Source organism: Mesoplodon bidens (genome assembly GCF_964165515.1).
Source record: "Mesoplodon bidens genome assembly, chromosome: 5".
Classification (NCBI taxonomy): domain Eukaryota; kingdom Metazoa; phylum Chordata; class Mammalia; order Artiodactyla; family Ziphiidae; genus Mesoplodon; species Mesoplodon bidens.
In genome coordinates, this window is record NC_138161.1 from 130,278,457 (window position 1) to 130,292,946 (window position 14,490).

Below are 14,490 nucleotides of genomic sequence, written 5' to 3' on the forward strand. Positions count from 1 at the left end.
ATTGGTGGGGCTGCTCTTTGTTACTAGAGGACTCTATAGAGCATGACTGCTTCCAACCTCTTTTGGTGCTGAGAAAGACTAAACTCTATTCTAAATTACCAAGTACCAGATCCATAAATCCAGTATCATGTTTTATCATTTCCAAATTAGTGCTATCAGAATTCTCAAAGAACAAATAGATTGGTATTACATTTATTCTCATAAAGGAGAAAGCATATATCCCACTACCAGTACTGTGAAAAAACAAAAATGACTTCTCATAAAGGCAATTTAGTTCAAGATACCCTCCATCCCTTACAAGAAAAAGACAGTGTTAATAAATTAGTTACTTGGAGTGTGTCTCATCCACACACATAAAAACCCTTATATTTTCTAAAAAGTTAACCAATGTTCAGCCTATACAATTCAGTTCACACAAAATTTTTTTTTTTTTTTTTCTTTTTGCGGTATGTGGGCCTCTCACTGCTGTGGCCTCTCCCGTTGCGGAGCACAGGCTCCGGACGCGCAGGCCCAGCGGCCATGGCTCACGGGCCCAGCCGCTCCGCGGCATATGGGATCCTCCCAGACCGGGGCACGAACCCGTATCCCCTGCATCGGCAGGCGGACTCTCAACCACTGCGCCACCAGGGAGGCCCACACACAAAATTTTAAACAATGGTGTTATCACTGTGAATAAAAAAGGCCGTGCTCCCACTTATACGACTCTTGGTTTTAGGAATTTCAGGCACTTTTGGATCATCGGCCTTTCTGGAAACCTATGATAATTTCCTTAACTTAGAGCCACGTTTATGACTAAAGCATATCAACATGACACTCAGATGAATGCATCGGTATCATTTTTATACTAAATAATGATGTCACTCATACACAGGAGATACTACACTTTGATTACAAAATCCTTACTTACTTAGATAGGCCTAAGATGGTACCTGGCGTGTGATTTAAACATCAACTGTAAAGCTGCAAGACAAAATTACCTCCACACTTCAATACTGATAAAGAACCATAAGCTCCCGAAGAAATACAGATTCAAGTTAAGGAGCTTTCATTTTTAAAGACTAAATGCAGTAAGACTTTTTCAGAGTTCTAAGAAGTTCCCTATAGATTTTTGAAACAAAGTAAGAGTGACAGTTCTGCCTCCTGATATACATTTACATAATCCTCTCTTAAACAGTCACGTTAAAAAAAAAAAAAAAACTCCATTAAAAGAAGTGTGTATATATGTATATTTCATACATACATCTACATAGATATATATGAAGTATACAAACAAAATCTATATTTATAGCACATACCAGGACACACCATTTAACGCTCACAATTTATAATATTTTATCAGCAGTCATTAGCAAACTACACAAATAAAACTATTAACAAGATATAAAGATATTTGCCACTAGAGGATCCTTACAATCAGGTTTTCAACAGTCTTTTGGTTGCAGTTGACAGTTCACAATTGCAGCCATTCATAAGAGCTTCTGGCATGTGGCCTACAGAGTTCACATTGGTCAGCTATCTATGGAAAATGATCTGTACCGTGTTCCTTTTCCAAAAGGGCCAGTAATATTTTGCACCTCCTCCTATTTACCAAATAGGAGTCTGTTAAGCGTGTAGGTAGTTTAAACAAATTTTGTAATGTTCACTGTAAAAGTGTCTATGCATTTTTTTATGAACTATATTTTCAACCATTATTATATCCTCCAGTTTACACAAAATCAATTTGAAGAATCTCAACAACTGACCATAAACTAGAATGATATACAAACTTCACGCTAATTAATACCATATGGTCAATCGGCAATGTTAACTCACAAATTTAACCCTTTTCTTATTTTGTATATACAACTATCAGCCCTTTTAAAGGTATGATAGTATATAAGTTCTGATTCTTTAAAATAAATGGTCTCAGAATGAGCCAATACAGAGCCTTGTATTAAGTAACGCAAACAAAATCACAAGACAGAGTGCTTAATATATCAACTTAAACCACCTGATCTTTTTGTTAATCTTCCATTTTCCTTCCTTTTCTCAACAAAATAGACTGTGTTTACTAATGTCTTAATGGTTTTTTAAAAGGCAAACATCTTTTTTTACAAATATTTTCTAAGGATCTGAAATTTGTCAACCTATTAATAATTACTCAAGACCTCTCACTCCGATATGTTTTACTTTACATCTGAATGACTGCAAATAAAATTGTACGAAGATTTTAATTTAAGAAGGTAACCTAAAATCACATTAAAATCACGATTTTGTTAGTACTATCTCCTCAAAAGTAGTCATCTCAGTAATTTAAACATACGCCTGGAAAAACTGTGTTACTTAATTTCAAGAATACAACTTTAAAAATGCCCTCTCTTTTACAAAGGCTTTCCATTAAAAAACAAATTTAAAAAGACCCCCAAACTATTTCTACTTAATGGATTTATTCCTTCACCAGGTGTGTTGGTCCAGTGACAAAAACAGTCAAATGTGTAAGATTACATCTTGGAAACTGGCATGTTAAATTAGAAACCCATGAAGAGGCTATAACAAAAATTAGAAATGCACATTTGATAAGTAATGAAGATTTTAAAAGACTGGGTGGGGGAGGGAAGCGCCACATTTAAAATAGGACTATACACAAATGAAAACCCCTGCACTGGATTAACTGCTACAATTGATAAGAACATTGATACAGTCGTATCTGTAGTTCAAATAGTCACAAGTTTGGAAATGAGATTCTTGAAATTCAACTCTTTTAATAAAGTAAGAGAAGAAATAAATGTATCTTTGAGGTCGTACCCTAAAGAATACATCCCAGAGTTTCCATTTATCAACAGATCTCTCTGCTTCATACCGTATCGTCACCAAAAAGTTCTGGGGAAAGTAATTACAAATGCTGTAAACTGAGAGGTGTGAAGAGGAGAGAAAACACATTCTTCATTCGTAGGTGTGCATGTGTTTTTGGGGTAGCGAGGGGTTGAGAAAACCAGTCATCATTTCTTGAAGAGATACAGTGTACAACAGGAACAGAGAGGTAGTAAGCAAATGGTTATTTATCAGCCCATCACAAAAAACTGGCTTCTGGCAGCTAGAAAAGGGAAGATGCCTGTTGACTATTACCAAAGGTGAACAAATAAACTCAAGTGGCATTTCAGGTGTGCCCCTACGTGTGAAAAGTGAAATATGGCAGAAAATGTAAAGAGGGGTTTTTGAGTGGCTTGTGGAATCAGTGTCTTTACTTGGTAGTCCCATCCATATAAAATTTCTCCATGACTAGCTAGCTGAGCTGACACGTGGTACTCTCTAAGAGTTCTCAAATGGAAGAAAGACTCCCCACAAGCAAGTCACCTACAAAAAAAAGATGAACTTTTAATTACAAAAGGCAAAGAAGATGAATTTCAGTGAGCATTTTTCAAACCAAAAGAAGCGTATAACAAAAATACAAAGCTAATTCGAAATGAAAAAGAAAGGAATGTGAAGGAACTCAGAATAGGAAGAAAAAGCTTTAACAGCTCTCATTGTAATCTACATACCAATTATTCAAGAAATCTGTAAAAACCGTTCTGCTCTTTCAATACGTCTAAAATTAACCTCTCTCAAAACAAAAACCTCAGAAAATAAATTTCCAACTGTAAAGTACCTGAAACTTTCTCTGTAATTTTTAAATGTAATATCTGGTAATAAGTCAGTTTTTAAACATTTGCATTATACACACTACATCGAATTTTCATGTGACATTTCCTCAAAACCACTTAAAATCCTCATTAAACCATAACCGAACATCAAGTGTAGTAGAATTGGTATAGTAATACACCAATTTCCCCTTAAACTATTTAAAAGCATCCCCCCTAAATACAGGGAGCCAATTGTTAACGTTTATAATTTTACTACAAAATTACTCTAATTTAAAGAACTACAGCTTTCACTACTGTCAAGTCTCCTACCTCCCTTGCTTGTAGTAAAAAGATGGATGGAAGATAAGAACATCTTTCCAATACACTTTTTGCTTTAAAAAAAAAAAAAAAAAAGCATCTTAAAGAAGTCACTGGGAAGCCTCCTGACCTTCTATGCTCTTTTATTAAAGGGCTGAAGAAGATATGATCTTCAAAGCCGGATTTGACATTTCACCAGTATCTCTCCAGCCTTTCCAGATACACTGGAGGAGATACCTTATGTGGTTCTTTCTCTACTAGAGGGCTTTCTGGTTTTCCAGAATGGGAAATGTTTAACTAATTTTATCTCTCAGTCTCAAAACTCACACTGACAAGACACTCTGCCATTAAGTGTTCAAGTGTGATTGATATCTAATAAAGGGACAATCCTACACGGCATAACCTACTAGCCACCACTTCTAAACTGAGAGGATTAAACTAAAATCCGCCCTTCTGAGTCAACAATTTTGCATTCCTATCCAATTTAGTGCTTCTAAACAACTGTGACACCAATTCTCTCTCTACACATCTTTTTTAACATCAGTAATCTAAAATTAATGTCTTTGCAAGAACCGATGAATCAATTTTACTAAACACAAACTAACTTTTATATTTAGAAATATTAAGGGCCTCAAATTGAGAAAAGAACCTCCCACAGCTGCATCCTAAGCTACAATGTCCGGTCAAGCATTCCCATCAAATATTTCAAATAAGATTTCCATACCTGTCTTCATCACCATCAACAGGAATAGCTATGCTGAATACAGAGGTGGAGAGACTGTTCATAGGTGTTAACTGAAGGGGGTTTGCCAGGGCATCTGCAACAGGAGGCTTCACAACAGGCTTCGTTTCAGCAATGAGAGAAAGTGGTGGTTGAGGTAGGGGTTCGGATTTTCTTCTAGTATCGTCAACTTGCCCGACTAAAGGCTGGGTCTGACTCTGAAACTGGCTTAGGTCAGACTGCGGTAGACTCGTCGGTGCGCCGGCCGTGCCCGGCCCTAAGGGCAGCCCCACGTGCTGGATGATGCTGCCGCTCCTACTGACCGGAGGATGGCTGCCCAGCTGCTGCGCCTGGGCCAAGGGCGCGGGTACATTTGGCATCGTAACAGAAGTGGTAGGCACGCTGGGAGCGGGCGCGGCTGCAGGCACGTTCGGAACTCCGGGCGCCACGGCGTGAGGGCCGCCGGGCACTGCCGATGGCGCGCCGCTGCCACCCATCTGCGGCTGCCCGGCCCCGGCGGGAACCAGGCCCGACGGCGCCGCGCCTCCCACGGCAGCCGGGGGCACTCCGGCCGGCTGACCGGGCGCGGCCGGTCCGCCCTGCGCGGGGCCCGGCCCCGGGGCCACGGCTTCGCCAGGCAGGGAGGCCGCGCCCATCATCTGCGCGCCCGTGGAGGCGGCGTTGTGGCCGGGGCCCCCGGGGAGGCCGGCCGCCGCGGCGGGGCCCGCTCCGGCGCCCGCGGACGAGGGCTGCGCCGGGCTGGGCGGCTGCAGGTACTCACTCTGGCCGGCGGGCTGGACGGGCAGCAGATGGCCCGGCGGAATCTGAGCCTGGGGATACGCGAACTGCTGGGGCGGCGGCGCGGCAGAAGCGCCCACGGCCGGGCCGGGCTGCGCCAGGGTTACATTCGTCAGCGGCAGCCCCTGTCCGTTGGGGCCCGGGGGGACGGAGCCAGGCGCGGCGCCCTGGGGCTGGCTGGGCGGCGGGGCTGCCATCATCTGCGGCGGCCCGGCCGCGGCTCCCGGGAACGGCGGCAGCGGAGCCGAGCTCGGAGCCACAGCCCCACCTACGGGCGGAGGCTGCGGCTGCGGCTGCCCAACGCCAAAACTCTGCGGCGGGGCCGGGGCGGGCTGGCTCATTTTCTCCGACGGGGGTAGCTGTGACACAGCAGTCAAGGAACTGTCAGTTCCCGAGTCGGGCCCGTGCGCCCCCGGCATGGAGGCCACCACCACCACCACGGAGCCTCCGGTGGCGCCCAGGCCGCTGTCCCGATCCGCAGTCTGATCAAAAGTATTGCTGTGCCTAATGCAATCCCCGGACCGGGTCAGCACGCTGCTGTCGGAATCCCGCTCATAGTATTCCATGCACGTCCATCGGCCGCGTCTATACGGCTCCCCGCTGCCGTGGTCCAGCTTGATCACGCGGAAACGGGAACTACAAGTGGTGGGGGGCTGCGAGGGGGTGGCAGTCCCTGGCCCGGCGGAGGGGCCCGCGACCGGGGGGGCCCCGGGGGCCCCCGAGGAGGGGGCCGAGGTGGCGGCCGCCGCTAGGGTACTGGCCAGCGCCCCAGCCACGCTGCGGGCCGAAGCGGCTCCTCCTCCGTTGGCGGGAGTGGCCGCCGCGGCCGCCAGCTGCCCGTCCAGGACGAGGTTGGGGGAGACGGTACCGGGAGTCTCCGCATCCCCAACATTGTTGAGCGTCTCTTCGGAGGAGCTGCGCTCGCAGACCTCCTCGGGGCCGTAATCCGTGGCCCGAGAAACGTCGAATATCTCGGAGGAGACGTCCTCTGTGCGTGACTCGTCCGGATCGTCCAGGCTCTCGGTGTCCTCGGTGATGCTAGTGGCCACCTGGGCCGTGGTGACACTGGTGATCTGGAAGCAGCTCTTCTTCTTGGCCGGCATCTTGGACATGGTGAGGAAGGCTGGAGGGCAGAGAGGCACGCCGGCTCCTCTGCGATCTTGCCGGAAACCAGGAAGGGCAGAGCAGGGCCCCCAAAGACAAAGTCCGCGTCCGCGCTGGGGTCTGAGGCCCGCCGCTGTAAGAGTCACGGGTTGATCCGTGCGTCGGCCGCTCCGCGAGACATCCTCCTCCCGTTTCCTTCTCCGTGTCGGTCTCTTCAGCTCTGCCCCCGTCTCACTCGCGCGGCGGCTCCTCCTTCCTTCTCGCCACCCGCAGTCGCGGCGCCTCAATTCAATACCCCCAGTGGCGGCGAAAGCGCGACCCCAGGGGCGGGCCGGCTGTTTCCTCCTCGCGTCTCCGGGCCGCCGTGGTCAGTCCAGCTCGGCGCTCCGCGCGGTCAGCAGGCCTAGGCTGGGGGTGGGAGTGGGAGGGCGAAGGGGAGGAGGCGGCGGCGGCGTGAGGGGCGGTGCTGTCCCGCTCCTCGAGCCAGTGCCGGCGTCAGCTCCGGGCTCTCGGACGCCGAGAGGGAAGGAGGAGGAGTGGCGAGTCCGGAGCCGGGGATTCCTGATTCAGCCAGGAGCCGCGGGCGGGCGGCGGAGCTTCGGTGCGGCCGGGCGGCCCTCCCTCCCCGGCTCTAGCCGGAGCTCAGCCCAAGGGACATGTCGGCTGTCTCTGGCGGAAACCCGCTCCGGGGGAGGGGAAAGCCGGTTCGGTCCTCCCCTTACAGGGGGAGCCACCCCCGCGGGCGGGCGGCGGCGGCGGTCTCGGCCTCCCCTCGCGGCTCTTGAGAGAATAAGGGGCGGCGGCCGGCGGGCCGGCAAGCGGCGGCGCTCTGGCTGTGTGAGGGAGCAGCGGTAGCTTCTTCGGCTCCTCCTCGGTGCGACCGGTTCGCAGGCTCTGGAGAAACTGAAATTCAAACTGCTGAAGCGGCGGCTGCAGCTCCCTCCCCTCAGCCAAGATGGGGCTGAAATGGCCGCGCCAGGGATGCTGGGAGGAGCAGCAGCCCGGCTATCGCCGCCGCTGCCGACTAAAATGCCGCCGCTGCCGCAGCCGTCGCCAGCGCCGCAGCCGCCGCCGTTCCGTGACGCACCGGCGTCGTGACGTCACCGCCCCGCCCCCTCCGGTTTCCTGCAGTTTCGCGTGGAGGCTGGGGGGGCGATGGGCGGGGCTAAAGGTTAAAAAAGAGGGGTTTTTTTTTTTAATTTAAAATTTTTTTAAATTTAAAATTTGCGCTCTAGGTCTTTAAGAGTTGAAGAACGAAAGACTCTTAAATTCCAAGCCTAGAAAAACTTACAGCCGCGCCAATCGAATGTTTTTATATCGGTTTATTCCGAGACACTGGAAGACTGGAGGTCATGTGCTTGCTGTGTCTAATGTTTGGCAAAATCTTAGTGAAACAAGGCGATAGGAATGGGGGTTGGGGGGGGGGGTTAGCTAGGATAAGGAGGGAGACGGCTGGAGGAACCGAATCACTTTAAAAAGTCTTTCCTGATAATAAATGTTATCCACTATAGTCAGAGGAGTGAAACGTTGAGAGAAATGGGGATGATTAACCAAGAATAGCAAGCCAGATTGAGTCAGGAAAAGGATCTTATAGTCAGAAATTCTGTCTCCAACAATGGCATCAGGAGATGGTTTCTTGCCCAGGGTGAGGTCAGTTTAAAAAAAGATTGGAGGTTACCAACATATTCCTAATTTTCCTGAGTTTGTTGTGATTCCAGCATCGAAGAGTTCATTTAAACATCTTGAGATTGTTTTTACTTTCAGCATGAAATCAGCTTATGGGCTCCATAAATGTAGAACCTACTGCGTTAAATAGTTGTAGCTCTTTCTTTTGTTTATTCTAAAACTCCTAGTTGGAGCCAGAGTGTTAGATGTTTTGGATTGGGCCATGAACAATAAGAACAAGTTAGAAAGCACCCTTTCCTGTCCAGAAAGCAGCTATGAAAGTACTGGAGAGTTTATCATTTAGTTGCCTTCTGGTGAAAGAAAATGGTAAGGCCATTCTTTTAAACAGTTTAAAAAAAAAGAGGAAGGCGGCTCTTGAACTTTGACATACTAATACATCATTTAGGTAAAATCTAAAATGTCTTGAGGGAATTCAAAATTTCATATCTATTACAGCTTTAGCAGTCATACCATGATGAGTGACATAAATCAGTTAATCACTGTACTCAGTTCTCTAATCTTTGAAGAATAGAAATACTTTTTATCCCAAAGGATGTTTTGGTAATTAAAATGTACAGAGAATTTTTTAGGTCCTTAGTTGTAAATAATATACAGAGATTTGTCGTTTAACTTTAGTAGAACCCATGTCCTCCATACCCAAGTGACTGAGGTCAGGATGTGAAATAAGACCACATAATAACATCCCTGTTTCTTAAGGGAGTGGGAGAGAGTAAAGTAATAAAGTGTAACATTATGCTGCTATTGTGGCAGAGATAGCTAATGGAATGTTTCAGTTCTAAATCTGTAATTTCAGTAATTGTTAGAAACAGTATTCCATCAGTAAGTTAGATCAACTGGTTACATCCAATATGAATTTATAAAAACTTAATTTCATTTTGGATTAATTTCCCAGATTGTTAAAAGTGGTGACCATTGGGTGATGTTGACTGTGCGGCTTTTGGAAAAATAAGTATTGTATGCCTGCTTGTCCCATTACATTATTTTATAACATCAACTTCTTGATTACTTGTTATGATACTCTTAAATCACACATTTAAAGGAATCATCTTAAAGTAATCTGTAAGACCGTTTCTCCTTAAAGAACATGTAAAGAATTTATTATAAAATGAAAATGATGACAAAGATAATTTAGAAGACATCAGTAATGGGCTGTATTTCTGGTAAGGATGGGGTTAAAGATGTTAAAAGACATCTAGCAAAAGTAAGATTTATAAGGTTAAAATGTTTTATTTATCTGTTTAAGGATTTGCGTGTGTTTAAACTAATAAAATAGTTCTCTTGAAAGTAAGTTTTCCAAAAGCTTTAAAGGTCCTAGCTTCTTTTATACATTTGCTCTTTAAAAATGTAAGGAACTTATTGCACAAAACTTCTATTAAGAAATGATAAGAATTCTGGTTGTTGCAAATAAGTTTGAAATCATTTTATAGAGAGCAAAAAATCATATAACTACAAAAAGCTATGTAATTTCTGGATGGTCCACAAAAAATTAAAAGCTGTCACGTAACTAATTAAAATGATAGAAAGCAGGATGTACATGCAAGTATGTGTGTGTGTGGAGAGTTCATAATAAGTAACTCGGTAGTCTAACACACTGGAACTGGGGAGATACCTGGAGTTCCATACCTCAAGACTAGGGGTCTTACTGCAACTATCTTGGCTTCCTGCCTGCACCCAGAAACTTTAGGTGGAAAATGTGGGAATCCTTGGTTACTGCTCAAGGACCTCCAACTTGACTGTTTTACACTTTGTTCTTCCCTCAAAGATTTAATTTGGGGCTTCCCTGGTGGCGCAGTGGTTGAGAGTCCACCTGCCGATGCAGGGGACACGAGTTCATGCCCCGGTCCAGGAAGATCCCACATGCCGCACAGCGGCTGGGCCCGTGGGCCATGGCCGCTGAGCCTGCGCATCCGGTGCTCCGCAACGGGAGAGGCCACAGCAGTGAAAGGCCCGCGTACCAAAAAAAAAAAAAAAAAAAAAAAAAAAAATTAATTTAGTAATGTATGGGAAGCATATTTAGGAAGAACAATGCAGGGGGAAAAATGACTTAGAAACTAAGGACTGTTTCCACTGATTGGAAAAAGACAAAACAAAACAAAGCAAGAAACAACTATGGCAGCAAGATCTTTTCATCATTTTGAGAGCATCCTATCCCCAAATTCTGCTAGGTTATCATCTAACCATATCAGTTACCAGATGGAAAACTGTTTCATAGTCACAAGATCCTGGAATGTAAACTACAGAAATACTCAAGAAAACCTGACTTTTTTTTTCAATGAATGCGTATCATATTTAAATTAGTAATGGTACATTAATCCAAACACTCTGGGATAGAGTAAAGAAAATCATATTTTCAGTAGAAATGAAGCAACTGTCTAGGTTAAGAGAAGTAACCTTTAGAATTAGTACTGTCAGTCAGACGGTGACATTTATTGAGCGTTCCCTTGTGTGCATTAGGAATTGGACAGCTTGTATCCCAGCCAACAAATTTTTCTGGGATTTAGAAATAACATGTTTATTTTCTATATTTTTATCACTAAATTGTTAGAAAAATACAAAGTGGAGGACTAGTTTTCAGGTTCCAAAAAGCGTTTGCTGGAAATAAATATCAGTTGTCTGAACAAGTAGTACTGGACTTATTACTATGATTTACCTGGGGTTCCATTTCTGGAACAATATCTTATTAATAACCCCCTGCAGTGAAGCCATTGTGTAATATTATCCAAAAAGGGGGAAAAAAAGTTAACAAAAGAGGACTAAGGTTAATGAAATTCCATGAATACTCTTATAAAGAAAAACATAATCTGATTGAGATGTACAAACTTTGAGAATGAAGTGTGTAAAATTTTCACATGTAAGAAAAGTTCTATTAGCTACTCTTCTAGAGTTCAAAATACTATCAAACAATGATGTCTTTTTTAAATAGTGAAGATATCCTTGAGTTCCAAAGACCTTTGAAGTTCAGTCAAAACAGAGCAATTTGGTGGAAGAAAAGGGTGAATTTTGAACTAATAATAAATACAATGTCCTATTAAAGCTTTTTTTCTTTTATTATGGAACTTAACTTAGAATCTAAAACATTAGTTCTGTGGTTTTGAAATCTAGCTTAAATGCTGCAGTATAGGGCAACTTCAATAGAAAATCTATTAATGACTATATTCCTTTTTTTTTTTTTTAACATTATATGTTACCATTTGGGATAAAAGAAATCTGTGTTGCCTAATTGGAGAGAACTTGAGATCAAGAGTAAGCTCCAGTTTTGCTATGGACTTGTTTTCTGACTGCTGACAAGTCTATATTAACCCCTCAGTTTCCCCATTACTAAAAAGAAGCAACATTGTGGTAAAGAGGCATTAAACTACCAACCCCAGAGAAAGAATGGATGGAAAAAAATAACATGTGGCAGTGTTTTGGCATCTTTGGAAAGATAGAACTCAATGTGATGCTATTGGCAGTAATGTTTTTAATACAATTTGTTAATTAAAAAGAAAGTTACAAAGTGTACATGATTTTAGGAAGAAGCCATATCCTGTCATAGATGAACTAGTTATTTACAGACATTTAATGGCCTATCATTGGTAATGTGAAATCATCACCATCTATTCTGTCCTTCTTGTGTATATGAATTTGGTATATGCACAGATGTGATTATGTATCATTTCAAGTGATGACATACCTTTACTTTTAAGTTGTAACTTTAACACTCACAAAAGAGCATTGAAAGACATTGCCAATTTCTAGACTTCTGGGTTATAGTTCCCTATGTATGTTACTATTATCATCTTACAAAGTTTTTAAAAAGTGTGTTTGAGTGTAGAAACTTGTATAAGCTTTATATGGACACGAAGGTTGTCTAAGTGTTGTTGACTGATAATCTGTTGGTCATTCTAACCTGGCTAATTGGACTACTTTTAATTCATAGGAACAAAGGGTTGAAAAGCACAGATAGAATCTTGACTACTTTGTATTTGAAGTTACATTTTAATTCAGAACTAGTTCTTTCGTCACTGGAAACAAAACACTTTTAGCATTTAACTTTAGAATACTTGAAATCCTACTTTGACAGCATTCATTCTCATTAAAATCTCAACTCGAGATCCATGTTTGCACAAGGATTTGGGTATTACTTAAAATGTCCGTGTAATGAGCTGCTTCTCTGCAAATTAATACTCACTTCCCTTCCCCATCTGTTGCCTGGGATCTTTGGAAAAGAAGGGAAATAAAGGAAAAATGCAAAATCAAGGTGAAATGTTAACCATAGGGTCGTTCCAGTTGCGGCCGTCAAATCCCTAATGAATAATCATAATAGTATTACTATGACATCCATTTTGTGGCACTTACCTATTTTTAACCTAAATTGACTAGATACAAATATATTTTCATCTTCAAATATTGAGAATATTTTCTCCATCTTCACCCTGTCTTTTCTGGATTTTGATACTAAGTTTTCTTTTTTTGCATACTGCAAATGTTTATTCACTGACTGATCTAATTCTAGATTTTTTGTTTATAAAAATTTCATTCTTACTTGCTGTATAGATACTCCATCAATACAACGGTTCTACCCTGGAAGGAAAAAATAATCAACCCTTTCCACAGAAATGCATATTTTCAAGAAAGAAATTATGTGGTAATGATTCATTCACAGTATCCAAATATTCTCTACTGAATTTCTTTCAGCTTAACTACTGTGTTTAAAATAATTTTGCTTTTTAATATTTCATTTGAAATATTATGTTTTGGTGAAGGAAAAAAATCTCCTAGTAGCACCAGCCTTACGTTTTGAACAAACAGCTTTAAATATCTACTTGTTCCTTCATTCAAAACATATTTAGCATGGAGCGGCTGGGCCCGTGAGCCATGGCCTCTGAGCCTGCGCGTCCGGAGCCTGTGCTCTGCAACGGGAGAGGCCACAACAGTGAGAGGCCCGCGGACCGCAAAAAAAAAAACAAAAAAAAACATATTTAGAAGCCCACTATATGTTGGCTTCTTTGCTAGACTTGGGGAAAACACTTATACCCTTGTTCTAATAGGTCTTATGTTTTAGTAGGGAAACAGACACCAAATAAAAAAGTTGTAATTTCAAATATTCATAAGTGTTAAGAAGAAACAAAGCAGTCATGGAAGGTGGGAGCCAGGGCACCTTAGGTGTGTGCCAGGTGGGCCCTAGGAAAGGCTCTTTGAGCCAAGGGCAAGCTCATTGTCAGTAGCCAGCATTTAAGGAGGAGAGACAGGTGCAGACAATGACCCTGAGGTAGAAACCAATGTGTGGTGGGGAGGGAGCTGGAGGCATCTGGAGGGAGCAGGGCCAAGTGAAAAAACCTGTATTTTATTTTAAGTATAATGGGAAGCCACAGGAGGGTTATAAGGAGAGGATTAACATGATCTGATTTACATTTAAAAAGAAACCTTTTTGTTTTCTTAGTCTCTCATAGTTTAGACTATGTTGTGTATTATGTTTAGACGGATCTAAACTTCTCATTATATAGTCAAAGGTAAGTTTATAGGGCTATAATTTTGTCATACCAAAGTGGTAGAAATATCTAAGAATCTACATGACAGTTCTTATATAGACATTTAATAACTTCATAGCAAAACAAAACTTAATACCTGTAAGAGAGAAATCTTTTTCTCAATGAAACCCTAAACAAAGTTAATGGCAGTGATTTTGATTACTCAAGAAGAATGTGAAATGCCCCATTTAAAAAAAAAAAGAGAAAAAACAGCTCTGAACAACAGCAAAAAAAGAAACCGTTTTGCTTAAATGCAATTATTAGATAAGTATGATAGAACCACCTGACAAGAAGAACTTCTAACAAGTAGAGCTAATTTTAGGGAGGCTCAGAGCTGAGCCTCATTTTCCCAGTGAGATAAAAATATACATAGATAAATCTAGGGACACTTGGAAGCATTCAGTGAGTCGTAAAAGAGCCACAGAGGAGGAAACTTTATGGAAGAGGTAGGAGACAAGGCCATACGTTTTGGTATTGGTGGGTTAACTTTCTTTTAGAGATTACTACTTCGTGTTTCCCTTTAAGGGAATTTTACTCAGTTTCATGGGCTATTTCTCTGTTAGCAAGAGAATGCTAAGATAGCATTATTTAATTGAGGCTATACCCTGGTGGCCTGGTGGTGACAACTGGCCTGGCCACTTTCTTCACTCCTTCCTTTATCTTCTTCCAATTCCAGGCCGTTGTATACGAAGGTTAAGTTAGTTCTTACTGTGGTAAATTCCAAATCAGGGCCATCAAGTCTGATAGCTTCAGC

The 14,490-nt window shown here is 42.9% G+C and overlaps 1 protein-coding gene across 4 annotated transcripts in view; it reads right to left on the reverse strand.

Annotated features, from left to right (window-relative positions):
- Window positions 1-6,697, reverse strand: part of TSC22D2 (TSC22 domain family member 2) — a 54,204-nt gene extending 47,507 nt beyond the window's left edge. For all 4 annotated transcript variants that reach the window (XM_081235275.1, XM_081235274.1, XM_081235277.1 and 1 more), the window contains exon 1: window positions 4,642-6,697. In XM_081235275.1, coding sequence (XP_081091401.1) covers window positions 4,642-6,548 — 1,907 coding nt within the window. In that variant the 5' untranslated portion in view covers window positions 6,549-6,697. The remainder of the gene's footprint in view (window positions 1-4,641) is intronic.
- Between the last annotated feature and the right edge of the window lie 7,793 nt (window positions 6,698-14,490).